The following is a 27,973-nucleotide window of genomic DNA, read 5'->3' as shown; positions in this document are numbered from 1 at the left end:
GTGTCTCAAGCCTTAGCCTTTTCCTCGATCAGCCATATTTTACATACTGTATGTTCTGATTTCCATTTTTGTCCAAGTGTTTCAAGCCTTACTTCTTGTGAACATGCTTTGTAACACGCAGCCACATATGGAGAAAATAGCCTTCGGTACAGCGGATAGGCAGTTGCTCATGAAAATTTCATGTGCAAACAAGCCTGTGGTTAAATGTATCCCGCATGTGGTATTGTGGAAAACTCCCTGCTGATCCTGTACATGTGACAATGCTGACATGAGGCATGACTGCAAGCTACAGTTTATTTATCCTCTAAATACATATGTAACCATATTCCACCAAAAGCAGGAATAGGCAGGCATAAAACAGTGCCAGTGAATGTTTTGGCGTAATGGCTAAGTTCTGTGGGTCTTCTATTTTTAAAAATGCATTCTGGTCATTGTATATTTTATTTATTTGTGAACAGGCTTTTTAAAAAATGAGAGCAAGCAGACGTATGGACCTTATGGAAGCAAGTGAACTTTCATCTTGGAGAAACAGTAAACTGAACTGTTGGCTTTGTGAGACTTCACAAGCAAGTGGCTGTTTGTCTTTGCACGGATACATCAAAGAAAGGTCAGATGAGGCTTCATGGGACATTATGATATTTTGGTTTGTGAACTGCCACAACGGATAAAGAAGTAAATTTACAGAGTGTGCTGTTTTATGCAGTGGTGTGAAAGGAGAAATAACCGTTTTTTCTGGTGTTATCACACATCGCATGACAGGTGATCAAACAAAGTGTAAACCTGCATTTATATGGTTATTTCTTTATTCAGAGTCTTAAATCTTTCAGATTAAAACATTTCATTTCCACAGAGACAAAGTGATCAAAGTCATTCATTATTTAGAAAAAGTTTCACACATGACCTTTGCGGGCCAACATGCCATGCAGCTGTCAACTAACTACATTCAAATGACGACAGCTTCTTCTGCCTAACAGCCCTCTTCCTCCCTCCAATGCACGAGCCAGGTTATCTTTAGTGCACATTGAATATTTATACAGCAGGTGGCCGGGGGAGTCAGTCACTGATCTCTAAGGTGACTTGCTGAGTTGCTGAGGGGGGTGCTGGTGTGATGTGGCCGGCCTGCGATGAAGTCCGGTGGGACATACTGTCTCCTCAGTGTCCTTTTATCCCACTTAGACAATGGATTATGTTTTATGACCAAATGTCTACAAAATGCCCCGAGGAGAGGTGAGTGTGAGCTATTATGATCATATCCACCCGGCTTTGGTTTAACATCCCAAAATATACGCACTGCATACATTTCTCGGCATCAAAAATTAGATTTTCTATCTAAAAATAGAAACCACACTCTATCTGTGTAGGTTGCACTGAATAAGCACTGCAACACTAAAAATCGCTCATTGCCCTACAGCTAAGACAATGTTTGAGAATCTAAGGAGCTCAGGCCCCTTGAGTACCTCTACCGAGAAAGCAGAGATCAGAAAAAGGAAGGTGAGACAATCATGCACGGATTCACGTCTGGGGATGTCTGAGACTGAGGTCAGCCTTATTACGAGTGGAATGGAGTGGATTTTAAAGAATGATATTTAAGATGTCATATTTTCTTAATAGCTTTTAATATTTGCTCCAAGGACTGATTGATTCCTTTGGATGATGCTTTTGTGAAGCATAAAGTGGTATATGTACATTAAAAAAACAACCAAACTGAATATGCATTCTCATACCTTTTGCATAAATTGTTGTGTCTTTCTAATGTTTTAACAGTTGATTTACAAATATAAAATGACCATCATAGACACCACTGCTAATGTATCTGTTTACATCATTGCACCAAAAGTAGATGTCAAGACAAAAGTAGACCAATGAAGAAAACTTTTTTTTTTTTTTGGACTGTAGCTCCGGAGACTTGTAAGAAATTGTCGAATAATAAATGAGCAATTCTCAAAAGGCAGGAGGAAAGTTTCTGGGCATTGGCGTTTCATTGTTGTAGCCACAAAGCTGTCCGTGAACTGAACGTGTGAGATAAGTGCTTTGGAGCGCAAACAAACTGAAACAAAAGAACATGAGGTGGAGATTGGTTTAGTAACTAAGACAGGGGGAGGAAGCACTTCTGGCATCCAAGGGCATCATAAACCCCTGCATGTGTCTGCACAACAATGCCAACAGGGGCACAAATTCTCCACACACTGGAAATCGATTTCACACAGAGAGGGGAAGACTTGGAAAGAGGCGTATCAGAGAGACACACTGAAATACTGCATCTTGTGTTATTGGATTTGAAGCCCAGTTTTATTTATTTTATTTCTCTCTTTTCTTTCTTTTTTTTTTTTTTTCCTGTGAGCATCTGGAAGCTGGGGGATCAAGTCAAGTGGAACTTCCTTGAGCCAGAAGAAAATATTGTGGCCAGCTGAGGAAAATAGATTGTTTTGAGGTCTACCTTAGAATAAAAATCATAATAAAGTGCTTAAAAATTGCAAAAAATGACAACAAAGTTAGTGTGGTGTACAGCAGTATGCACAAACTACATAATCTGTAAGCTATTATACTTACAGAGAAACATTTCAGCCTACAGTTAAGATCTAGTTTTGAGTAAAGGGAGGAATCAAAAGTTGTGAACCAATGTGCGAGACAAACCTGTGCTACATGCATATTTTATTGGGAACAACAAATGGAAACAGCACTGAGAGGTCCAGCATTAGTCCACAGGGCAAAGGCGGTGAATGGATGCAGAAAACAGGATGTTAAAAATAAAATGTGGGTGTTCTGAGTTCTAAGTTGTACTTAAAATGCATTCAGTCTGAAGTCCCCTGAAGTCCCATTCCTCAAACCTATTGCAAACAAACACACACACACACACACACACACACACACACACACACACACACACACACACACACACACACACACACACACACACACACACACACACACACACACAGTTACTTTTAAACAACTATCTTGATATATTTGAGAATCTTCATTCAGAGGTTTCAGATTGGCTTCAATAAGTACTAGTACATATGGTTATGTGATATTTGATCTGTTTTTATATGTTATTCCCCTTCAAGGATCATTAAAGTCTTATTACAGTTTTGAATAGTTCAGTGACTAATTTTGAAACGTGCCCCCCTTCCCTCACCTCAAGAACAACCAGATGTGGAAGAACAATAAACACGTGACCAGAATATTACACTGATATATGCCTCTTTAAAGTAATAGGATCATCTGGAGGTGAATAAAAAAGTTCCCAAAAAATCTCAAACCGTCAAGCAGCTCGATATTTTAGACAAAGTGGAAATTGCTGTGGAAAATGTAAATAAAAACTGACTGTAGTGATTTTCAAAGAGAATATATCAAGAGATGAAAAACTGCACGTTTTCAAAGGCATGGGGTTGTTTCCCCCCCCCATGCTTTATGATTTAAGCGGTAGGATTTCATCTGCTCAACACATCCTCCTGTTTTTAAGTTTCAGCAATTTCTTTTTATTGTGTGAAGCGTTTCAGTGTGTGGGCAGGCCGGTGTGTGACCTTTACTGTTATAAAATGTGAAGAATGTAGTTTGGTTTGGATAACCCTTCACTATAAAAAACTTTAAAAACCTGTCGATATCAGTCAGTATTAATAGTACCTTCTTAGACGTGCAGGTTACTCCTTCTACCTGGAGCCCAACGCGCAGATGCTGGCCTTCGTATTGTGATAATAAGCTGCATAATCTGCTTGCTATTTAGCCCAGAAGACACCACATCCATCCATCCATTCACATGGTAAAGTTTTAGCTTGCCTCTGTGGATCCAGATCCATTAAACTGTTTAATCACCAATCAATTTGAGCTATTTTGTCGTTTATGAGCATGTGCAGTTTCTGCTACGAAAGTGAATCAATTTTTAATGCAGAGCTGGCCAGGGACCCAAGAGTACCGACAGCCTTAGTTTTTAGTCTTACCTTTACGGGGACTTTTCTGCAATCTAATGACTTTATGTACTTGGATGATGTGGCAGGGTGGAGGAGCAGCCACTCAGCTGATTGGGCACACCTGTGCCCAATCAACCTCTCCACCCTGCCTGGCTTCATAAAGAGCAGCTGCACACCAGCAAGAGGTCTCTGCTGGGAGGAAGCTGCTGAGTCTGGCACGTGTGTCTTGTGTGCAAATAAAGATTTCCTCACGAAACCCTGTGTCCTCTGTCCTGTCGGGTGACCCCCGTAGCACTAGCCTTGCTACAGATGACAAAACCAAGATGCAAAGCATATTTATAATACACCACCAAGGTCTCTCCCAGGCATAGACTTCAAAGTAGACAGGGGTGTCAGCATGTGTTGTTCAGGCTCATGACAAATCACAAATGAGCAGGCAACACTGAAGACTGTAGGTGTAGTGGTTGGTCAAAAAAAACTCAGAGCAAAGGATGAAAGATACATTGTGCACTTCCCTTAAAAAGCTGTGTAGCACTGCACTGCCATCTACTTAGTATAAATCAATGGGACCCTTGCACACCCATTCACTGTCCTGAAGTCTGGTGATGGTATTGTCCCTACAAAGTCATGATATTAACATCATCAAGTTAAATTCAATTCAATTCAATTTTATTTATATATCGTCTAATACGACATACTCTAAGTTGTCTCTAGACGACACCAGAGACCCAGAACATGACCCCCAAGCAATTGTTACATAAACAATGGCAGGTAAAAACTCCCCTAGTGGGAGCAAAACCTTAAGCCAAACAGTGGCAAGGAAAAAACAGGGCAGCATGCAGCTCCTGAAGCTCCTGAAGCTCTGGCCTGCAAACAGGTCTGTCTGGAATTACTTGAAAAGACTTGAGGCAGCCTACGTCCACAGAACAATCCATCAAAAACTGAGTGCAAGTGCACATTTACTCATATGTGACGTTGCCATTTGATAAAATTCAAGCATTACATTTCATATTTTTGAAAGCATTCCTTCACACCTGCCAAAAATGTTATTACCGTGAGCTACTCTCTATAAGGTCCATCATCCAATCAATCAATCAATAAAAGATGACACTACTCTTTAACTGTTATCACCCCTGAGCCATTTCTTAATGATCACACTGTACATTTGTAAAAAATAATGTAAGCTATATACTTCTCAGTTTCAACGTTTCAAGTATAATAACATAAATAATTATCATTATATTTCATATGATCTATTCATTATATAAAATGCCACCGAATTGCTCATTATTGTGTAGATCTTTAACTACTTTTGTTTTATTCTGAGTATAATTTATATTAAAGATGAAAAATGCAATTAATATGCTGTTAGAAAGAAAAAAATCCTGATGCGGACTACAGTTTCTTTTAAACTTCCTCCGCCTCCACCTGCTGAGGAATCTAAGGACATTTAATATGAGCAAAGACATTTTAACTCTGGTTTACCGTTCACTCATTGATTACATTCAACCTGGTACAACGTGCACACCACCAAACACAAAACCAGACTCTCCTGAATAATAAACCAGGCCAGCAAAATATGCAGATTACAACACACACCCCTGTCTGATCTCTACAACCGCTCTGTGATCAGGAAGGCCACTCTGATCACAGAAGACCCCTCTCATCCCCTCATCCTCTCATCATCCTCTCATCATCCACCACTCATGTCAACTACTGCCGTCAGGCAGAAGGTATAAAAATCCACATTTACAAAAAATAATTCATTCCATCTGCCACAATCATCCTGAACACTATTAAATAGATTATTGCACTTTCAACAGGCACTAGTCATGTCTGTTCTAACTTATTTACTGTTTTCTTTTTCTTTTTAATGTATTTTTAATGTATTTATTCGTTTTCTATTGTAATGTGTCTTGGTGGGAATGTGTGAATGTGGTTGTGAGCCCTGTCAAAGAGGAATTTCTGTCACCATTGGCACAGACAATAAAGTATTCTAATGTCAATGTCTAATTGAATACAGATTCAATCATGTGATAGTAGTGACACGCCCCCTGGTGTTTCATGTCTGCCAGGCTGCTGGAGTTTGATAACCTTGGTCCTCGTCCGGGAGCATCAGTGAAGGAATGCGCACGTGGATGTGGATATCCTCCTCCTCCTCCTCCTCCTCCTCCTCCTCCTGCTGCTCCTCCTGCTCCTGCTGCTAATTGTTGATGCATGGTGATCTGGGCTCGTCCCTTTTTTTATTGCCTGATCTCTGTCAGCTCGGACCTACCATGTTGAGCAGCGACAGTGCTCTGGAAAGTGGGGAGCAACCTTGCATCCGGCTGGAGCCCCTGAACAGCACGCACTTGCCGGGCAAGGCGCCTCCGGTCGGCGGCGGCTGCGCCGCGCTGCTGGACGGCAGCCCAAAGGTGACGGCCAACGGGCTGCACGACATAGAGGACCGCATCCTGAGGATTACCGGCTACTACGGCTACAACCCGGGCTACTCCAGTCACAGAAGTGAGTGAAAAGGATGCAGAAACTAAGTAAGAGTTGTGCAGGTGTGAGACAGCGAGAAACCCGCATTTACAGCGAGAGAGAAGTCTGAAATCAACGCTGGTGCATGGATAGATTATATCTGTATGCTCATTAAAAGAAATAAAAATTCAACTGATACAATGATAGTTATACGTGAGTATTATAAATATTTTTTCATTTTTTTTTCTCCTTAACGATTTAGTTTCTACTTTTCCTAAACTAAAATCTGCTTTTGGTTTAATTGTGGATATTATCTTTCAGTTGATTCCCAAGTTCAGTTTCAAACTACTACCACTTGAACTGCAGCCTACATCAGATCTCTGTAGGTGAAGTCTGCAAACAGCATCTGACATTGCTGCTCAATAATAAATGTTTACTTGCAAACATGTTGTATTAAAGCACAATTCTACATTACCACAGCTCTTCCCGTGGTGCAGGTGAATATTGCCCACCTGCTCTATTTCAGACATGGAGGAGATATAGGATCATCCTTCAACAGCGTGTATTTCCTTTTGTCAGTTTTGTTTTGATTGGTGAGGGGATGTTTAGAATTTTGCTGACACCGAGACGATATGGGACTGAAGGAAAGAGCTGAAAATGCACTTTGTTCAGGGATGATTTTTTTTATTTTTTATTTATTTTTTTTTAAATTGCCCCTCATTTGTTATTGGGCTTATATCAGGAGAAATGATAACAATTGCACCTTTTTTCTTCTTTTTCTTCTTCTTTTTTTGGAAAAAGCCAGTTAGTGGTGTTGCACGTACATGTATGCATTTAATGAGGTAAGAGGTCTGCAGCAGAACTTTACAAGGCTTGGGCTGTTGGAGCAGACCGGTTCTCTTCTCTGTGTTGCATAACTGACCTCTCCTTTGCATTTGAACACATATCAAACGGTAGGAAAAAGCCCAAACTATATATGAATATATCCCTGGAAATGCAATTGCTAATATACAGTATGTGAAAAAGAAAGTAAAAGCTCCTTTAGTTTTTAGGCTTTTATGTTTAATGACCTATAAAAAAAAATAATAATAGTAATAAAAAAACTGAGCTTTACTAAGTCTTAAAACTCTGTAAATGTAAGCTGAGATGTCGAGTCACTGTGTCATTATTTATTAAAGAGAAACTACATAAAAATACTAAAGCAGTGTGTGAAGAACCAGCAGCACTTTTTATTGCCTCTGCAGGAGTTAAAAGGACATCAAGTTGCAGCCAGGTGCTGCTGTCCAGATGAACTTGTTTAACTGATCATCTGCAAGTGATACCACTTCTGTAAAAGCAAAGGTGTAAGCAGTTGGCCTATCTGCAGCATTTATACATAAAACGAGGCGTACATATGCAAAGAAGGAAGGACATCAGCAATAATCTTAGAGAAGCAATCTGGGAAAGTTTATAAGGCCATTTCCAAACTATTCTGATTTCATCATTACACAGCAGGGATGGGCAGTTCTGGTCATCGAGGGCTGCTGTCCTGCATTTTCTAGGTGTTTCCTCGCATCAACACACCTGATTCAAATGAATAGATCATCATCAGCTTGTCATCAAGGTTTGCACAAGTCTGTTAATGACACAGTTATTTGTATCAGGTTTGTTGAAGCAGGGAAATATCTGAAACATGCAGGTTAAAAATTGCTGTTAAAACTATATTGAAAAGGATGTCCTGGCCAGTTCACCCCAACTGGGGTCAGACTCTACAGGCCTCACTTTGCATGAGCCTTGATAAAGTGCATTACAAACAATAAGATTTAGCCAGGTTTGTTTGGAAAAGTTTCCAGGAAAAAGCATCTTCTCTCTGAGAAGAACATGGCACCACCTGTAAGTTTGCAAAACTGCAGTACTTCTGAAACAGTGTCCTTTGGTCATACAAGATCAAAATGGAGATGTTTGTCCAAAAGTGCCATGTTAAAGAAAACCCCAAATACATCACCAAATACAAACACCTGAAACAAACTGTCCAGCATGGGAGTGGGGTGTAATGATATGGGATTCATTTTGCAGCCACAAAACTCAGCCATCTTGTAGTCATTGAGCTGGCCGTGAACCGTGGATGCCGACATACTCTAGAGTCGAATACAAGGCCATCTGTCAGACCGATAAAGTTTTATTAGGACAGTGATAGCAGGAACATCAGTAAATGTAAAACAAAACTGCTGAAAAAGAAAATAATCATGGTGTTTCTGTGGCTCAGTCCATTTTAAGACTTGGTAGGGAGCAGATCATTCTTCTTAATTATGCCCTCATACTGTATGTAGAACATTAAACGTGACAGAAGTGTACTTTCTGTTTCACATGAATGTATATGTGAGTATCTTGAGATTCAGATTCTGATACCCTCCACTACTCTTCAATAAAACTTGTCACGCAAGCTTTGCAGCATCTCCCTCAGGCCATTACAAAAGCTCAGCTGCAAAATCGCGAGTTGGAAATGCATATGAATGAGAGACGCAGTCTTATTACTTTTCTCCTCAGATCTGTCACGAAATTGTGGCATTCCTTGACACAATGCATTACCCTGACAAACCAGTTTCAGGTCTCAAGGGAAATGAGGATTGAGCCTCATTCAGCTGAGAATGGTTTCAGCTGAGGCTGTTTTATATGAGTTTAGAGCACCTCAATGGATTTTTAGAGCGAAGCTGTGGAAAACTTAATGAGCCTCTGTCTCATTAACAGCCTCCTGTTTATCAGGGGTGTCAGTTGCAGTAGATTAACCATGAATGCAATCACACATTTCATTCGAGAGTACATCTACTCATCCAGATTAATCTGCTGAGGCAATACCTGATTAATGAGGAGTAGCCAAAGCTTTAAATTGAAAAAAGATTGAACGCTTCAAGGGAGTCAGAAACAATTGTGTAACCAGCACAGAGGACTGCGAGTGAAACTTCGGAGTGGTTAAGAGTGCAGCTCGTTGCACTGACAGAAAAACAGACTACATCTCCCTGAGCTGTGAACTCAATACACGGAAAAAGATTAAATAAATTAACAATTACGTGGGGAAAAAAAGCAGATAAACAAATTAGGAATGAATCATTTCCAATTCACAGGCCCCAGTGTGTTCCAGTGCACTGTGCATTGTTTTCTGCAGGAAAGGAAATCAAAGACAGGTTGTCTTGTGTGATGTAATTTCTGTTGTTAGAAGCAGGTGTAGATTGTGAAAGATTTACAGAGCTTACAACTTTATCCGCCAGCCCGGGGGGTGGTTGTCGATATGAAAGATGTTTTCCATTTCCTTGATAAAATCCACCATCTGTAGCTGTGTGTTTCTCATGATTTTAGTCGGCAGAGGTATTCTTCTGGGAGGCACACTTGTCAGCATTTCCCCTCTGCCTGCACAGCTCTTGAACACGCTGTCGCTGTCACTGCGAGTGCGTCTGAGTAAACTGCTCATACGCACCGCCGTCTTGAACGTGCATGCTAATTCCTGGAGACAGGATTGTGAACAGTAATTTTCTTCTCTGCCCTGAGTGCATATCAGTCGTGTACTTTGGTTTGTTTTGCTTTGAGTGGATGAAGGATTTCCAAGTTTCCACAGAGGAGAAAACAAGGGGCACGCAAATAGAAGAGAAGGCTCTTGCTGCCAAGCCTGTAGGGTGATGATGTATTTAGTAAGATCTTGGTGCCAGTGTGTTCATTTCGCCACTTGCCATCTGTGTTGAATCAGAAGATGCCTGAGGGGGACTGTGGACTACATTGAGGGACTGGGTTTACTGTACACTCATGAAATCAAGAGATCATTGGCAAGTAAATGCAATCATAAAGAAGCAGGAAGCTATATTATATATCTTATCATCTTAGACAACTACAGAAAAGAATCCAAGAAGAGAGTTGGGAACTATATTTAACTCACAAAAAGAAATAACCCTATATTCCAGGCGCCCTCATAGGCCCCTATTGGAGCGCATAATGATGGCTTGTGCACCTTCCAGAATCTTCTTAAAGATATTGCAAAAATGTGTTCATAGTATCTTATTTTGAAAAGTGGACAGCTTGTGCACACAGCACTACAATGCAGCAAAGTGACAGTTACTTTTAGTTGCAGCCCATCCAACATTATGCCAGTGTTGTTCATCACTGGCATCACATCAAGGAAGAAGGGAAATAATATCGAGTGGACAGTGTGTTTTAATGTACATCTCTGTCCCGATAGAAAGTCTAGAGAGCAATAAAACAATATTCCTTGCTTGAGTTGACACAGGCAATCCACTTTGCAAACATGAAAGTATTTATAGATAGTGTCCACAGCAGGTGAGTTTTCTCTCTTATTGATGCATTCTGAACGCACACATACCTATTTTGAACTGTCCTGATCCCACGCCTGCAAACCCTCTGGGCTATTTATAACCAGACCAACGAATGTGATATGAGCTTTGCCTGAATGGCTCCTGGGGTGCTGTTAGTCTTTTATGTGTTGAGTGTAAGCAGCACACCCTGCAGGTAATGGATGCAGTATTTCTCGACAGTAGTTATAGAAACGCTGACTTGTGCACATACCACAGCGCAACTGGTCAGAGGTTGCGATAGCTTCCAGTACATTCAGTATTTTGGCTAAAACCAAGAGAGTATGTCCTTAAACGACTTTACTGTAAGCTTAAGTAATATTGATGCAAGAGCGCACTTCATGGACCCCAATGATCCTGGAGTAAAAACGACTCCTGCTGCAGAGCTGCAGTGACGTGCGCAACTTAACACCGCCCTCTTGTGGTCAATAAATATAACTGCGGAAATAAATCTATCACACACGCCACTGAAATACAGGTAGTATATACTGTATAATATATACCCCACTGCATATGGTTAGTGGTATCGTTTTGGTATGAGGTGACATATGGGAAGTTATTATTTTGATTCCTTAGCAGCATGATACAAGATAACCAGGGCGAGAAATTGTATCTGATGATCATGTGATATCATGCAATCCACTTAAAACTCTGATGAAGGAAGACATTGCTGCAGCTCTCCTTGGCCGTGACTCAGCTTATTAGGTGTCAGAGATATTAGACATTAAATATTAGTCACAGAGCTTTTCAATCCAGATCTGCTGAGGCATTAAAGAGCAATAAAGTCAGCACAGAGACTAGAATGTGGTAGGTGAATGAGTTAAACAATGGCCTTTTGCTCAGTCATGTGAGGTTTGTATCCTGCTGATGGTGTCTGTCCATCCAGCTGGCTTTATATATATTTGTGCTTTCTATTCTGTCGCCAGGCTTTCCATCATGTTCGTTTATCCATCTTACTGTGTCCTCCTATTCTGCAGTTCTGGATGGAGCATTACTATCACCTGCTGCTTATGCATATAATAATCTTGTTTCATGTATTTTTAAAAGTATTTAAAGGTTTAGAATACATTATAATGGAAACCCACTAAATAAAGTTAAATGTATGAGTTGTTAAAATTCAATAAGTCATACCTTTCCAGACTATGTTCAGCCGAACAAGGCAACAGCACGAGGAGCACTGTGCCTCTAAACTCTGGCAGTTTTGGCAATTTTTAATTTTTTTCTTCAGATTTCTGGCATCTGCAACTGTTATCAAGTCAAAATTAATTTTATTATCGGTCACATGCATCCTCTCTGTGCATCTTTGCCACAGCCGTCTTCTCGTGTTGTAATCAGTCACATTTACCACTTGGTGTCATCATCTTCCAGAATTCCGACTTCGCGTCGACTTCATGGCAGACTGAGGTACGGTGACTGGAAACACACCTGACTAAGAGCCAGAAATATATTGAGAGGTTTCCAGCCCTCGCCCTCAGCTAAAATAAGCATTGTGTCTCTCTGCTCTTTTGCTTCTGGTCCTCGACGAGATGTGATGAGTAACAGAGAGGTCCTGAAGACAAAGAGCCTTCTACCATAAACTGTGGAGTATTTGATTCATCTAAATGACAAAAGAGCCAGAATGGGTTGTATGCGTCAGTGCGCACAGGAGAACCACTGTTGCTATGGAGGTAAAGAGCCAGGATGCTGTACTATATTGTGCTTTGATCTGTAATGCATGCAGACTGTTTTGTTATACACACTAATTTTCTAGTTCATTAGTCACAGCTGTAAGATTTTCATTTATGTTTTGCTCATTTTGTAAGTTGTTTGCAGTTACCCTGAAAAGCAGGACGGTTACTGTTACTCTAGTTGGATGTTTACATGTAGAGGAGAGAAGAAAGTAGTATAATTGAAGCAAATCATCAAGGCTGCTCTGGTCTTTTTAGTTAGAAATGTGTTGAAGGAAAACAAAACATACACTAAACCTGTTAACTGGAGTTGCGCTTGTATGGAGAGATGCGGCGTCGGGGGAAAAAAAGAAAATACCTCAAAAGACTGAGTTGCTGATGTAATATTTGAGAGTGAGCCTCGGCCTCCTGCGGTTCCGGTTCTCCACGTATTTCTCCTAATCTGAAAGTGATTAACATCCCGGGCTCTGCTGACTGCGTTGTTTCTCTGCCTCCCTCTTGTCTGGTCGTTGGCTCCTCTCAAGAGCAGAGCTATTTTTAACTTTAAACGTCCTTGGGGCATCCATACCTCCAGTTTATCATCGATCTGATCCTCATGACATCACTTCTTTCCTTTTACATTGGTCTTACACGTATTCTGTAACGGTGAGTGACCGTTGCAATAAAGATCGCTCACTTTACGGAACTGTCCTGAAAAGAGATATCAGAAAGTTTTTCTTTTTAAATTCCAGATCTGAATCCTGGAATTTCCTCCGTTGGTGTTTTGTTGTTCCCTGTACTTTCGCAGTAAACATTGCTCAGATCTGCTATAGTCTTCCTACTTTTACCAGAACTTTAGTTGATGACACTGGAAGAGAAGACAAATGAGCAGGGGAAGGGCTCAGGATGTTTCTGATACAATATAGATGTCTGAGCAAATTTACAGCAAAACAACCCTCACTTTGTACTTGATTCTGCATGTTTTTTTAGTTCAAGCAGCACTCCTCTGTGTGGCAGTGGTTATGTCAGGATCCATATGGTAAAGATCAATGCCTAGATGTTATCCAGGCATTGACATACTGTTGATGTGGAGGCCAGAGCAATTTTTCGGTCCATTAAATCTTCAGGTTGATGAACCGCAGATAGAGATTAAATGACTGGAGGACTTTCCTTGAAATGGAAACTTGGTTCCACAGTCAGGAGGCTGACTCAGGAGGCGGGTGGGAGGGTTTCCCTTAAACGTGCAATAGTGATGGAATAAAGGTACCGAGGTCCTTTATTGAAACAGCAGCATTATATTTAATGATTTTTTTAATGTAAAATTTTATTTGCTCTGAAAAGTTTGCAAACAAAAGTAAAGAGATGCATATCCAGTATGCTTATCGCATATAAATGTTTCTATTTAAACCCAATATTTGGAGCAGTGCTTTCACTTTGTAGATGCTTCAAGGTTAAACTGCTGCAGACTAGTTGAAATTTCAAGCATGATGAGGATTTTTTTTTTTTTTTGTAACGTCTTCACATTTTCACCCTTCAGATAAACTCTAATGAACCAAATAAGTCTGACACACTGAAGATTGAGAATGTCGTGATCTAGGAGTAAATTTTACAGTTTACTGTTTTTTTCTGTGCATACAAAAGTTCATACTGGCAAAAAATAATAAAAAAATAATAAATAAATATAAATTATTTTATAAATAATAAATAAAATAATAAAATAAAATCTTAATTTATAATAGTTTTTTATGTGAGAACGATGTCCTTATCAGTAAGAGTCAGAGAGTTAGGGTGATGACAGACCTACAGATAGTTCATGTGTGATATTAGCTAGGTTATAAACTGTCCCCACAAAGCCCACAGGAAACTTTAAAATGATTTGTGTTTTTGTTGTTATGAGGACAGCATATAAAAGTAATTCATAGACATTTAGGACGGAGATGTGAGAATTGTTCCTCCAAACCAGACATGTCAAACTAAAAGCCTGTGGTCCAAATCTAGTTTGCCAGATCAATTTATCTGGCCAGTGGAAACATCTTAAGATAATTATGTAGATACAATACAACTCTCCACTGTTACAGAAACATACATTGACCATAATAACATGTCCCACAATACATCTTGATTACTTTACCTGCACCTTGGAAGGCAGTATCTCAAATGACCCTATTTCATGCAGACACTTTGGGATTAAGTCGTAGTTTTAAAACAAAAATGTACCAGAAAGGAAAAAAAATATGATGATTGAAGGCAATTTAAAGATAGAAGGCAAGTCAAAACATTTATGCCTTTTGTGGCCTGAAGGCAGGTGTCTCCATCAAGTGTCTGCCACACATCTACAATAGCAATTAATTTACATTTATTGTATAATGCTTAATGCAGAGGCAGTTATGTTTTTAAAAAAGTAGATACATTTAAGTAGTCTTGCAGTTGCTGTACAACTGGCCCTTTGACACTGACCTTAACGCTGATGTGACCCGGGATGAAATAGAGTCTGGCACCACTTCTTGAAGCACTGAAAACTCTGAAACTGCTTCTGAACATACATCTCCCAAACAGGGAATGTCATTTATTGGCAGGTGCATTCTTTCAGTCTTTTTCGTATTGTATCTAAAACTGACTAATGTTCCCGTGGCTGAGGCAACGAGAAGGGGCTCCGCAAATAATCTGACTCTCAAGGAGCAGTGATGAGCAGGAGATCTCTCAAGAAGAAAGAGAGAGGCAAAGGACAAGAGCGTGGAGGAAGTGAGAGGAAGCTGGTCAGGTAGAAAGGGGAGGGGAGAGGAGGAGAGAGGGAAAGGAGGGGGCACCGCTAACGCAGCATAATTAGCCGGGGCTGCTTAGTTACCTTTCAAACAAAGCTGCTGATTTGTGGAACAAATGAAGAGGAGGGGAGAAGAGAGTGAGACAGAGAGAATGGGGGGTAGGAGAAGGATAGAAAGAGATGAGAGAAGTGATTGTGCCATGCCACACACACTTGAAGCTCAGTCTCCCTTGGAGACAGTGGCAATGCTGGATCGCGGCATGACAGTGCAACAGTAGAGTCTCCACTTGGATGCACTTCTACTGAGCTGTGTCAGTATCCAGACAGGCGGAGGGCATCAGTAACAGACAGAGAGAGCGCTGGGCTGCAGAGGACCTTAGACTCGGGACGGGAGTGCTGAGAAGAAGAGTTGACAGAAATCTGCAGAACCAGGGGAGCAATCAAGACCTTGAAGAGGTGCGGCGGGATCAGGAGCCTGAGGATGTACGGACTGAGCAGGAGAAGCTGCTGAGCTTGCAGCTGCAGCAGTCAGGGCACATCTCTATACACACACACACTCACACACACACACATACATACAGGAGGACAGTGTGTGGTGCCCCCAGTGGAGAATGAAGAAGCACTCGGCCCGAGTGGCTCCTCTTAGCTCATACAGCACTCAGGTCCTGACCTGCCCCAACTCTGAAGGTAAACTGAAAGAACCAGAGGCCCATGCTGCCGTTCGTACTTCACTGTACATGCGCTGCGTGTTTACCTAAACCGAGTTACTGGCAGAAGTGATTTACATAATCTGCTTAAAATTATAAAGCTATTATATTTCTATTGACTCTATATGTTTTTTTCTTAAAGGTATCACATGCACTTAGGTGCCTTTTGATATGGAGGACTCCTATTTATTGCTGTGCTGCTTTTACTTTGCCCTGTGAAATCCAAAATTAACATTCGGAGTTTATCAAAGTGAGCATCCTTGAGTTCACTGTAACTGCATGTGTAAATGGCAGAGTTGACGATCTAAATGCACTGAAGTTACGCATGATAGTGCATGTATAGCTGTTTGTTTTGGGGGGTTTTTTTGCCTACCAAATTTTGCTCAGTGTTTATCTTAAACAATTGAGAAAAAAACTAACAAAACAAACCTAAAGCCACCTGTTTTTCCAGTCTAATCTTCACTTATTAGCAGCCTCACAAGAAAACAAATTACCTTTAACTTTCAAAATAGAGTACAGAGTGACAACACACTTTATATGATCTATCAGCATATGATCTGACATCGTTCATTAAGAGCTCAATGCGCATACATGTCAAAACCTCTCACTGCATATATGACTCTCGGCGTCTGATTACATTAAGTGGGGTCCCATTCATCAGTGTTGCTGGCAGGCAGCGTGAGAGGTGGAAATAAAACACAGAATGTAATGAATGTAATGAAATGTGAGGTTCCGGCAGCAGGCTGCGTCACAGACTTGATTATCTCTCTGAACAGGAGCTAAGAGTGAATAAACCTTTGAAGCAATGTTTCAACAGTGACGCTTTCAATTTCTCAATTTTCCATCTTAGTCAGCTATTCCATGTTAAAATTAATCATATTTAAAGTTGCAATATACTGTATGTTTAATTGCCAGTGCGTACTGTTAGCCATCAGGACTTAGAAATAACATAATATTGGTCATGAGAGCTACTGTACTTTTGTAAAGCAGAGAAATATGAGGTATGACATCACTGTGTCTTGGCACCAGATCAGCCTGCGGCGTTTTTTTTTTCTCTTCCTTTTTTTTTTTTTTTTTTACCTCAGAACAGACGAGCTCCAGCACTAAAAGCTTAAGATTTTGTCCATGCGATGAAACCCAAATCATCTTAGATGGCAGATGAAAAACAACAAAAGAGCTGTCTCTAACTCGCAGAAATATCAGATCTCCGTTTTCCACTTAGCTACCAGCAGGCTCATTAGTTTGATTGAGAATCCTCGCTGTGACAGAATGTAATTAGACCAAATCCCTGGATGATCTTGCTGAAATAAAACTGTATTGGTGTCGAACATTTTGCTTTCGCCACATACTGTGGCTCTTGCTCCCAGCCAGAATAAACTGTAAGGTAAAAGATTTTAGCTGAGATTTCTGAGGGCGTGAAGGCAGTCTACTTCTATAAGTGGGGATCATTTTATATTTTCCAGAAGTTTACTTTGCCACTTAGAGCCTGGTAAGGGTTGGTCACTCTGTTAGCGGTGGTAATTTTGTTATGTGCTGTGGACAGGCGGAGAGCCTGTACTGCAGTGCAGTGCTGGAAAGTGTTGGAAAGTATTTTTACCAAGTGTAAATTTGAGGAAATGACCTGCTACAGGATATAATTTTTGAGTTACATCTGGCTACTTTTTACACCATATGCCTGACAGCTGCAGATGTTTGAGATGCTTCTGAGCTTTTCCATCTAGCACCAATTTCCCTGCAAACATTTCAAAAAAAAATTTTTAGGCCAAACATTTAGGCTAAATTGAAGCAACATTTCGTGATAAAAGAAACAAATGTGAACCACATAAGAACACTGTTGTCTGCAGCTTTAAATAAAACATTTCAAAACAAAGTTATACCAATTATAGCACCTGCTCAAATATCCTTTAAAAAATTATGTCCCCTACAGAGAACAAAAAAGAACTACTGGGCCTTACAAGGATATTATCAATGTTCTGAAGAATGACTGTACTTTTTATTCATGAAAGGCTCAAATGCAGCACTTTTACTTGCATTGCAGTGTTTCCACGCAGACGTCACTCCGTCTGAGACTTTATAATCACTTGAGTGCAGTTAGAGCCATCTCTTCATTATTCTTGCTGTGCACCAGCACTGATCTCATGAATTTATTAAAATTATAGAGCAGGTTTGGCAAAACTTCAGAGCACTTTATGCATTAATGAACCTACTTAGCTGCGTGTGATTAAAATAAGGGTGGCATTTTCCTCTCTTTCTGTTCAGTAAACACTTAAAATGTATAATACAGAATGAGATTGGACCATACATAATAGTCTTAAACTGCATTCTTAAGAGATACTGGTAATTTGATCAGATAGTTTGGGTTTCTTCACACTATATTACAAGTATGTTGTTATGTTGTTATTGTTATGAAGGAAGAGACTGTTTTTTTCTAGATATGACGCGGTTTCAATGCAAACATTACTGGCACAAGTTGGAGTTCCATGGCTTAACGTGTTGCTGAGATCTCTTTGCAAATAACAGACAAAAGACTCTCAGATGCAATAATGAGCACCCCCGAGATGCTCTGCTGCTGCAGAGCAAAGATGCAAGTTCCAGCGTCTGCAGGGCTGTAGTATCCGTAGCAGTGGTGGAGATGGCAGAGCTTCACGTGCTGAGCTTGCAGGGAGAGCGCAGGCAGCAGTGTAAATTGATCCCCCTGTTAAGAGGTAAAGAATGGATCTGAGCTCTCTCCGGAAATTCTCACACACAGCACCTCCCGTATTGTACAGCACAGTTAAGGCCCAGAGTGAGCACCAAGGTTGGCATGACTTTCTTGTGGAATGTCATGTGGTTAGGTTTACGCTGGCTTTCTGGGCATCAAGTTTCTGTGCACACATGTCTACAGTGGGTGTACAATGCTTGCTGCATCATGAGATGTCAAAGCTATTTCAATAAATGCTTATGTGCTGGGACGCTAGCCAGGGAGTCGCAGGATCATAGTGTTGGCAGAGCGGTGCAAAAATGTGCAATGTTTGCTAATATATCATTTTATATGTTTAGAGGACTTAATGGCCTGAGCGTCCTGATTAATGGCCTGATCAAACACTTTGATAGTTGTTCAATTCTCCTTTAAATCAGAGAAGACATGTGAAGCAGATGCTACTTTCATCTAATTTCAGTTCAGCTCACAGATTTTAAAGTGTACTGAATCTTCACTTTGATGCAATCCTCCATCCTGAGTAAACATGAGGGAGTGTGGCCATTTGACTTGACCACCTGAGGGTCTGAGATGACGGGAAAGAAAGACCAAAAACACAATTTTGGTCTATGAGGCACAAAAGAGGATAATGTTATGTGCAGTAATAATGACACACAAGAAGAGAAATGTCATCAGTGAATCAAATTATCGATTGGCCCGGACCTTGGCCTTTGCCCCAAAGTATCAGACTTTATAGATTGGTGTAAGTGTTCATTTTAAGACGTAAAATTCTCCAAGACAAAGACATAGTTATAGACTGGGCTGTAACTTCAGAATCATGTAACCCTGTAGGCATTTTTGAGGAAAAGATGGCATACAGCATTTTTTGAAAGATCAATGTGTCCCAAACCAGAATCCACCGTATGCCAAAAAAATTAGACCCCTGGTTTTCTATATTCCCACATTCAAAATGGCCACCCCATATGGTAAATTGGACTGTAAACGCTGTTGCCTATCCTGGTTTAGGCTCATAGATCAAGCAATTCCTAAGTTCCAATAATACTGTGTTTGGTATCATTTTAAAGGAGACATCTATAGCTGTCATTCAAACCTAAAGTTGAACTTTTCTGACATACTTGGAGGTCAATAGAGCTCCAGAAACCCCAGAGAATGTTAATTTTTCACCATTTTCGCCTATGTTATTTTTATTTGTATTAACTCTGTGACACCTAGGAATACCAGAGACATAAAAAACAAGTACAGCAATACTCACTTTCATATACAGTTTCAGAAAATTTATAATATCACCATATTATTTCTATCTTGTGGGTGATTGTGTGCTGGAATTTGTGGGCAGTTAGGATGCTGAAATACCGCAGTCAAATAAAGCAACAGGTGGCGAGTTGCCACAACAACGAGTTAGCGAGACAACTAGCTAACATGGATGTTGCCAGTGCAAATATATGTGGTGGTGTTCATCTCCTCTATTAAGGGTGAGTAACAGTAACAATAATTTTGAAAAGATGAATCATGTGTTTAAGTTAATCAAGTCATTTAAAAATAATATCAACCAATTTCCTGGATTAAAGTTAAAGTTAAAGGGTTCAGTCAGTGAGAACATCAATGATGTCCGTTTGGGCATGTTTGTCAAGGGTCTGGAAAGGGTCTGGAACACCTCCCTAGGGAGGCGTCCAGGAGGCATCCGATACAGATGCCCAAGCCACCTCAGCTGACTCCTCTCAATGTGAAGGAGCAGCGGCTCGACTCCGAGCTCCTCCCAGGTGACCGAACTCCTCACCCTATCTCTAAGGGAGCGTCCAGCCGCCCTGCGGCTGGACGCCCTCCTCCACCTGAGGCAGGACTTCTCCACCCACCCGGAGAAGGCACGCCACCCTTTCCCGGTGGAGAACCATGGCCTCGGTCTTGGAGGTGCTGATTCTCATCCCTGCCGCGTCGCACTCGGCCTCAAACCGCCCCAGCACATGCTGAAGGTCCCGGTCTGATGAAGCCAACAGGACAACATCATCTGCAAAAAGCAGAGATGAAATCCTGAGGTTCCCAAACCGGATCCCCTCTGGCTAGCCGGTATCTCTCAACCTCACGCACAAGCTCCGGCTCTTCCCCCACTGCAAGGGTTTTGGTCCAGGGATTGGGTCGTCGAGGCACCCCCCCACCGCCACGACTGCTACCCAGTCCACATGGCACCAGCTCATCACGGTCCTTCCTGCGGGTGGTGGGCCTACAGGAAGGCGGGCCCACGTCGCCGTTTCGGGCTGAGCCCGGCCGGGTCCCACGGGCAAAGACCCGGCCACCAGGCGCTCGCCTAGGAGCCCCAACCCCAGGCCTGGCTCCAGGGCGGGGCCCCGGTGATGCCGATCCGGGCGACGTTACAGTCCTTTGTTCTTTCTCCTCCATGATTGGCGTGAACCGCTCTTAGGGCCTGATTTACTAAAGGTTTGCGTGTGTAAAAACGTGTGCAAACTTGACATCCCCCGCAAACCAATGTGCCAGCTGATCTACTAACGGCGTGCAAAGAGGACTGCGCCTCTCAAATGAGCAAAATAGCACACGCTGTTCATTTAGTACTTTTGCCCTGATGAATAATCAATATGGGGCGTACCCGCCAGAAAGCGCTAAATACTGGGAGGGGAAAATGCAAATAGGTTCATTTACCACACGCAATGAGATTTACCAAGCCTGAAAGTTATTGCGGGGATTGTGATTGCGTCTGTATTTAATACGTTCGAAAGGAAGGTGCTAATGTGCCCAGCATTACGCACCGATGGCTGCTGTTTTTGTGGCAAGGAGGCGACATCGCCAAAATCAAAGAATACGCAGAGAGAGTCTTTATTCTGCTGCATGCTATTTTAAAAATGGTTGCACAAGTTTTATTAAAGGCCACTTTTTCTTTAGTTCTTCGCCTTATATCTTGCCACCTTCTTTTAACCTCATCTGCCGTTCTTTTTGTCTTACCAACTGCATTTATTCTATCGCAGATTTTCTCCCATATTGCGTTTCTTTTGGTAATGTTTAAATTTATTTGCTGTAGTTCATGAATGTGTTTATTTGCCTCTTCCACTAATATCTTTAACTCCAACTCGTCAAATTTCATTTTGCGCTTGCGACTATCCTGCTTTCCATCCAGACTCTCCATGGCGCAAACCGTAAGACACGCAACACCTCATTTAAATACTGCGGTTTGCACCTGTTATCAATTGCGCACGCATTCTTAGTTGATCACCCGCAAAACACACAACAACAGCACGTGCAAACTTTTTCAGTGCACACCCAATTTAGTACTCTTTATTTAGGATCTTAGTAAATCAGGCCCTTAGTGTGGCCCGTCACCTAGGACCCGTTTGCCATGGGAGACCCTACCAGGGGCGTAATGCTCCCTAACAACGCTCCTAGGATCACTCGGGCACACAAACCCCTCCACCACAGTAAGGTGGTGGTTCAAGGAGGGCAAAAATGTGATTGTTCAGTGAAATTTTTGATGAATTAAATTGATGAAAATCACTGAGGGCTTTGAATATTACTTACTAATAATGTGGTAGTCTTTACAACATGCTGGTCCAAAGAATGAATGGTGGTGAATGGGACGGAGATGGTTACAGCTATTTCAAGCCTTATAATAACTTCTCACAAAGAAAAAGTATGGTTATATCATACATTTCCTGACTCCTCAAAGTCCATTGGGTATTGTGGTTGTTGTCTTTTGGGTCGTTGATATCTCTTGATCCCAGAAGATAAAATTAACTAGATAGTTTAGGCGAAAAATTGTATGGAAATGTGTGTAATTTATGGTTTAAGGAGGCCGTGTGACCTCTATGTTTGTCAGAAAAACACAACCATGGGCTCAGATAAAAGCTGAGAAGGTCCCCTTTACATTGATACCAAACAATCATATATCTACTATTGACAAATAGGAAACTGATCACCATTTCTAACTTTAGACGACAAATCAATAGTTGTGCTAATTAATCAATAATTATGACTAAACGATAACTTTGACAGCTTAGCATACGGCAGAAATGGATTCAGCACAAAAAAATCATACAGAAACAATAGAGAAAGTGCTTTTCCTCAAAAATGCCTACCATGTTGTTTTCTAAGGGGCTTTTTCAATTTTCGGCCCTGACTATTAGCAGATTTTAGGATAAAACCACCTGCCTTCTCTCTTGTCGCTATCAATAGTCACTCTGTGGAAGTTGTGCATCAGTACAAATATTAAAGGTGATAAATTCACCTTAAAGAAAGTTGTCGATGCTGTAAGTAAAACAGTTAGTCAGTGTATGCAATTTTATCGTAAGCTTCTGAGTTTTATTGTTGACGGGATATTTTATGCGCTTGTTTTATTAAATCTGTTCTTACTTTTTCTTTCATTTATTGGTTTGGATTGTGAAAGATTTACATTTTGAAGGTGTGTACGGTTGTAAGGTTGCACGCCTGAAGCTAAAAGATCTTAAGAAAATGTACAAAGTTGGGGACATCAAAGAAGGTTCGGTCCATCTTAGCCAATCCAAAAAACCCCACTTTTTAATGAATTTATGATGTCGCTATGCGGTTGCAGATACTGCTAAGCAAACTGCAGAACAAACAGAGTATTTAAACAAGTAATTTTGAGGTGCAGTGAGGTGCACCTCAAAATGAGTCTCTTCTTGCTGTATAATGAATTTCCCTTCAGGGACAATAAAGTTACCTATGACCTAAATCTAACTATAAGCTTTTTGAAAAAGGGAAGTTGTAATACTAATCTTAAATGTACAGATGATGTCTGCACCCTGAACACTTAGGAAGTGGTTCCACAACAGATGAGCCTGATAACTGAAGGCACTACCTCCCATTCTGCTTTTGGAAACTGTATGCACCACAAGTAAACCTGCAGTTTTGGAGCCAAGTGCTCTTTTGGGTTAAAATTGAACTGTAAGTTCCTTAAGATAATAGGGGGCTAGGGCCTCAGTGGCTTTATGTGTGAGGAGAAAAACTTTAAATTATATTCTGAATTTACCAGGAAGTCAAGTATTGAAGCTAACATTGAGGAAACATGAATCATCAATCAAATCTCTCTGTGCCGCATTTTGGATGAACTGGAGGCTGTTCGGAGTCGTTTCTGGTAATCTTACTAACAAGGAATACCAGTAGTGCAATCTTGAAATCACAAATGCGTGTTTTTTTCAGTGTCACTCTAAGACAGGATTATCCTTATTTATATTACAAGGAAATCGGTTCTAGAATTCAGTTTTATATGTGATTTTAAAGACAAATCTGGATCAGAATAACTACAGTACAAGGTTCCTCACAGCAGTAGTAGATGACAGAGTAATGCCACCCAGAGTAAATATAGAGAGTCTATTTCTGAAGTGCTCAGTTCAAAAACAACTTCAATCTTTTCTGAGCTTCGTAGCAGGAAATTCATGATTCTGGACATTCAGGACAACAAACATGTCGTTAAGACATGATTATAGTCCAGTTAGTTTCCAGGTCTCATCCGGCTTCATATATTGGCACAACTGAGTATCATTTGCATAGCAATGTTTATGTCATGTTGCCCTATAATAACACTAAATGGAAGCATATATGAAGTGAAAAATGATGGCCCAAGTACATAACCTAGTGGAACACCGTAATCAACTCTGGTGTGTGAGGTACAATATCTAATTCACATGTAGAAATTAGAGTCTATCTGAAACCAAGCTAATGTTGTTCCTTTCATACCAATAACATGTTCAAGCCTCTGTAGATGCAGGTTTGGGTCAGCTGTATCAAATGCAGCACTAAGATCTAGCGGGACAACTATAGACACAAGTGAGATAAGGGAGATATTCTTATGATTAATGGTGACTTACTCATTTAAAGAACTACTTTCATTTCCTCCTCTTCTTTTCACCTCCTTAGGAGAGGAGGGTTCAGAGTCTCATGCAGACACACCAGGTAGCGAGACCAGTGGAGACAGACGGTTTTACAGGACATGTACGAGCACAGTTCTGAAGGTGCTGGGTGGTCTTCTGATGGTGCTGTGTGTTTCCTCCTCCTGGGTGGGTACCACTCAGGTGGTGAAGCTAACCTTCCAGTCATTCTCCTGTCCCTTCTTCATCTCCTGGTTCAGCAGCAACTGGAACATCCTCTTATTTCCCATCTACTACTCAGGACATGTAGTTACCACACGGGACAAGCAGACCCCCATACAGAAATTTAGGTAATCCTCTTAAAGATGTTTTGAATTTATTTTATTTTTTATTTTTATTTTTTTTATTTTTTTATTATTATTATTATTTATTTATTTTGGTTTAATTAATGTTATGAAAAGTAAAAAAAAAAAGGGGGAGAAATATTGATAATTATATTGTTATTGTAAATATTATTTCTTTTTTTTTATAAAAAAAAAAAAAAAAAGATGTTTTGAATTCAAAATGGGTTTGTAATATCATATGGCTGTTTTCATTACCAGTAAAATAAACTTATGAACTCAAGCTGAAATCATTACCAGGATCAGCTTGGTGCTACACCCTCTTTGCAGGGTGTAGCACCATAAAATGTGTGTTTACTTATGGAAAATCCAAATTTGTTGAAGGTCTTTTGCTCCAAATAACTGAAGATGAATCCATAATTACGATGAACCAACATTTGATTTTAGGAAGGCTTTTGGTGAGAAATAAAAGGTTAAACCTTATTGATGAAAGTTTTATCTCTTGCAATGTTTCTGTCAAACAGGGAATGCAGCAAGCTCTTTGGAGAGGATGGAATGACTCTGAAGCTTTTCGTAAAGAGGACAGCACCTTTCTCAATCCTGTGGACACTGACCAACTACCTGTATCTCCTAGCCTTGAAGAAACTTACCGCCACTGATGTGTCTGCCCTATATTGTTGCCACAAGGCCTTCGTCTTTCTTTTGTCATGGATTGTCCTCAAGGACCGGTTCATGGGTGTCCGGGTCTGTATGAAAACATTTGATTAACAAAGACACACATATATGATGGTGATATTTCTAAAGGGTGATTTTGGATGGCTCTGAATCTCTGTCTGTAGATTGTTGCAGCCATAATGGCCATCACAGGTATTGTCATGATGGCATATGCTGATGGCTTCCATGGTGACTCGTTTGTGGGTGTGGCTTTGGCTGTGGGTTCCGCCTCGACATCCGCTCTCTATAAGGTCTGACTTCAACTGTATTATAGGCTGGACTTGTATGACTGTCGGAACCAAACTGAGATTCTTATTATTGATTCACCATCTAGGTGCTGTTCAAGATGTTCCTTGGGAGCGCCAACCTTGGAGAAGTAGCTCATTTTCTGTCCACCATGGGCTTCTTTAATCTTATCTTCATCTCCTGTGTGCCCCTCATCCTCTACTTCACCAGGGTAGAGCACATGGGCTCGATCTCCTCGCTGCCCTGGGGATATCTGTGTGGACTAGCAGGACTGTGGCTGGGTGAGAAAAACTGATTATTGAGGACCTTCAATTCTTTTCTCTGAGCTGATTTATGAACTGTTGAATCTATAACATGTCCGAGGATGATGCAAGTCCTTGAATGGTTCTCCTGAACTCATTCTAGGATGTTGTTCTTACCAGCCACCAAAATCCAAACATACAGTTTACAATGAAAGAAAACAAGGCTGATAAAGTTTGGGAGCTCTACATGTCAGTTTGAGGCTCTGCAATGTGCTGCTATTTAAATAATAAGAATATATGATACTGACATTTATTGCAGACAATATTCCTAAAATTAGAAAGTTACATTCTAGAGAGTGTTAACAAAACTTTAAAGAAATCCCAGAGAAAAAAAACATATTGACTCTGCTAAATGAGTTCATAAGATAGTTGATATCCTTAGTTATAATTTAAGCTGTAATTAACATTTGAAATCTTTAACAGTGTTCAACATCCTGGTCCATGTTGGAGTGGTGCTGACTTACCCCATTCTCATTTCCATTGGAACGCTACTCAGCGTACCAGGCAATGCAGGTAGGGTTTGTTTCTTCTTTCTTTTTTCTCCAAGTAGAACATCCAATGTCAAGATTATTATCTCTTTGTCATATAAATGAATGAAATTGGGATAAGAAATAAATAGCCATACATCCTGGGCTTTCTTATTAAGAGGTCAGCACTTAGAGCCACTGTAGCAAACAGATTACGCAGCAAGTCTGCCTCGCTCATCCTGGAAACCCAATCACAAGAATGCCTAACAGACCCTGCAACTATCACCTCGCTGAGGGAGGATCAGGTTGCCAAGGCGACACTAAATGCCTGCAGATGAGTTCTTTTCTTTTAACCACGATGGACTGTACGAAGGTCAGTGGGTTACGGCAACTTGTCCCAGAGCTCCTGACTGCAAAGACACAAAGGATAAAGTGGATCGCTGTGCTGATTATAAGCCGCATTTGCTACACTCATCCCCTACAGCCGCGGTGTCCTGTGGTTTATCTTACTTTATGTAATTAATCTCAATTTGTTCTTGTTTTTTCTCCCACCCTCCCTGCCCTGTTTCTCCTTGCTGCTCTTTGGCTCCCTCTTTTGTTCTCAATCTCTCTTGTTTCATATTTCTAGCTGTGGATGTTTTGAAACATGAGGTGATCTTTAGCGTGGTGCGTCTGACGGCCACCTGCATCATCTGCCTGGGTTTCCTGCTCATGCTGCTGCCGGAGGAATGGGACTCCGTCACGCTGCGTTTCCTCGCCACCTTAGCAGACAAGAAGTCAGAGGACCACGGTGAAGAACTCTCAGAGTCCAGTGTCAACACTCGAAGCCGCAGTCGAGCAAATGGGACCGTGTCCATTCCTTTAGCATGACATGACCTGAGCTTGTATATTAACTCCCCCTGGGGGTGCAGCAGGATGCTTGGTCCACAAGGACACATCAGTCAGCAAGACAAAGAAGTGTTGTCTTGAGCTTTAAACTTCACCCTGAAGTTGAACCCCCGTCACCGCACACACCGGGACAGAAATGACAACGTTTATGGATCACGCAGAAGGATTGAAAGTATTATTTACTTTCTTGAAATACTTGCCATGCGCCGTCCCATCCCTCGCACGCACCAAAACCAAGAGCTGGCTGGCTTCTCCTGACTTTCCCTGCAGACTGTATTCTGTGAATATAAATACTGGCGGGGGCAGTTTGGCTCAGTAATATATGTATAATATTCATTTAAGTCTGTATCAATAAGAGTATTAATTTTAAATCCTACTGAATAGTATTATATACAATAACTGCATTGTACTGTGCGTAATGTGCAGGCTTTTTTGATTTTTTTTTTTAAATAAAAGACTTACAACCCTCACAAAGTATATTCCTAATCAATGCAGGACAACATGTTTGTGACTGTTTTATTTATTATTTTATATTCCAGATAATATTTTAGAGATTTTCAGTAATGATTTTGTTGTTTTAATCACTGACGAGGATGCATTGACTGCTGATGCTGCTGGACCGCAAATTTAAGATTGCCTTACTTAATGTGGTTTTTTTTTTGTTTTT

The 27,973-nt window shown here is 40.8% G+C and overlaps 1 protein-coding gene across 2 annotated transcripts; it reads left to right on the top strand.

Annotated features, from left to right (window-relative positions):
* Positions 1–6,164: 6,164 nt before the first annotated feature.
* slc35f4 (solute carrier family 35 member F4) lies at positions 6,165–27,755 on the top strand. 2 transcript variants are annotated; one of them, XM_061743475.1, is made up of 7 exons: positions 6,165–6,416; positions 24,398–24,698; positions 25,214–25,433; positions 25,529–25,654; positions 25,738–25,930; positions 26,375–26,464; positions 27,047–27,755. In XM_061743475.1, exons 1-7 carry the CDS (start codon positions 6,188–6,190, stop codon positions 27,286–27,288), a joined length of 1,401 nt encoding a protein of 466 aa, XP_061599459.1. In that variant the 5' UTR covers positions 6,165–6,187; the 3' UTR covers positions 27,289–27,755. The 2 variants fall into 2 exon arrangements, with proteins under 2 accessions (XP_061599459.1, XP_061599460.1); XM_061743476.1 differs by lacking the exon at positions 6,165–6,416 and adding an exon at positions 12,238–12,375.
* Positions 27,756–27,973: the final 218 nt, after the last annotated feature.

The sequence above is a fragment of the Cololabis saira genome, chromosome 16, assembly GCF_033807715.1.
Source record: "Cololabis saira isolate AMF1-May2022 chromosome 16, fColSai1.1, whole genome shotgun sequence".
Classification (NCBI taxonomy): Eukaryota; Metazoa; Chordata; class Actinopteri; order Beloniformes; family Belonidae; genus Cololabis; species Cololabis saira.
Note: the sequence above shows the minus strand (reverse complement) of the source record. Positions and strands in the feature narration are given on the sequence as shown.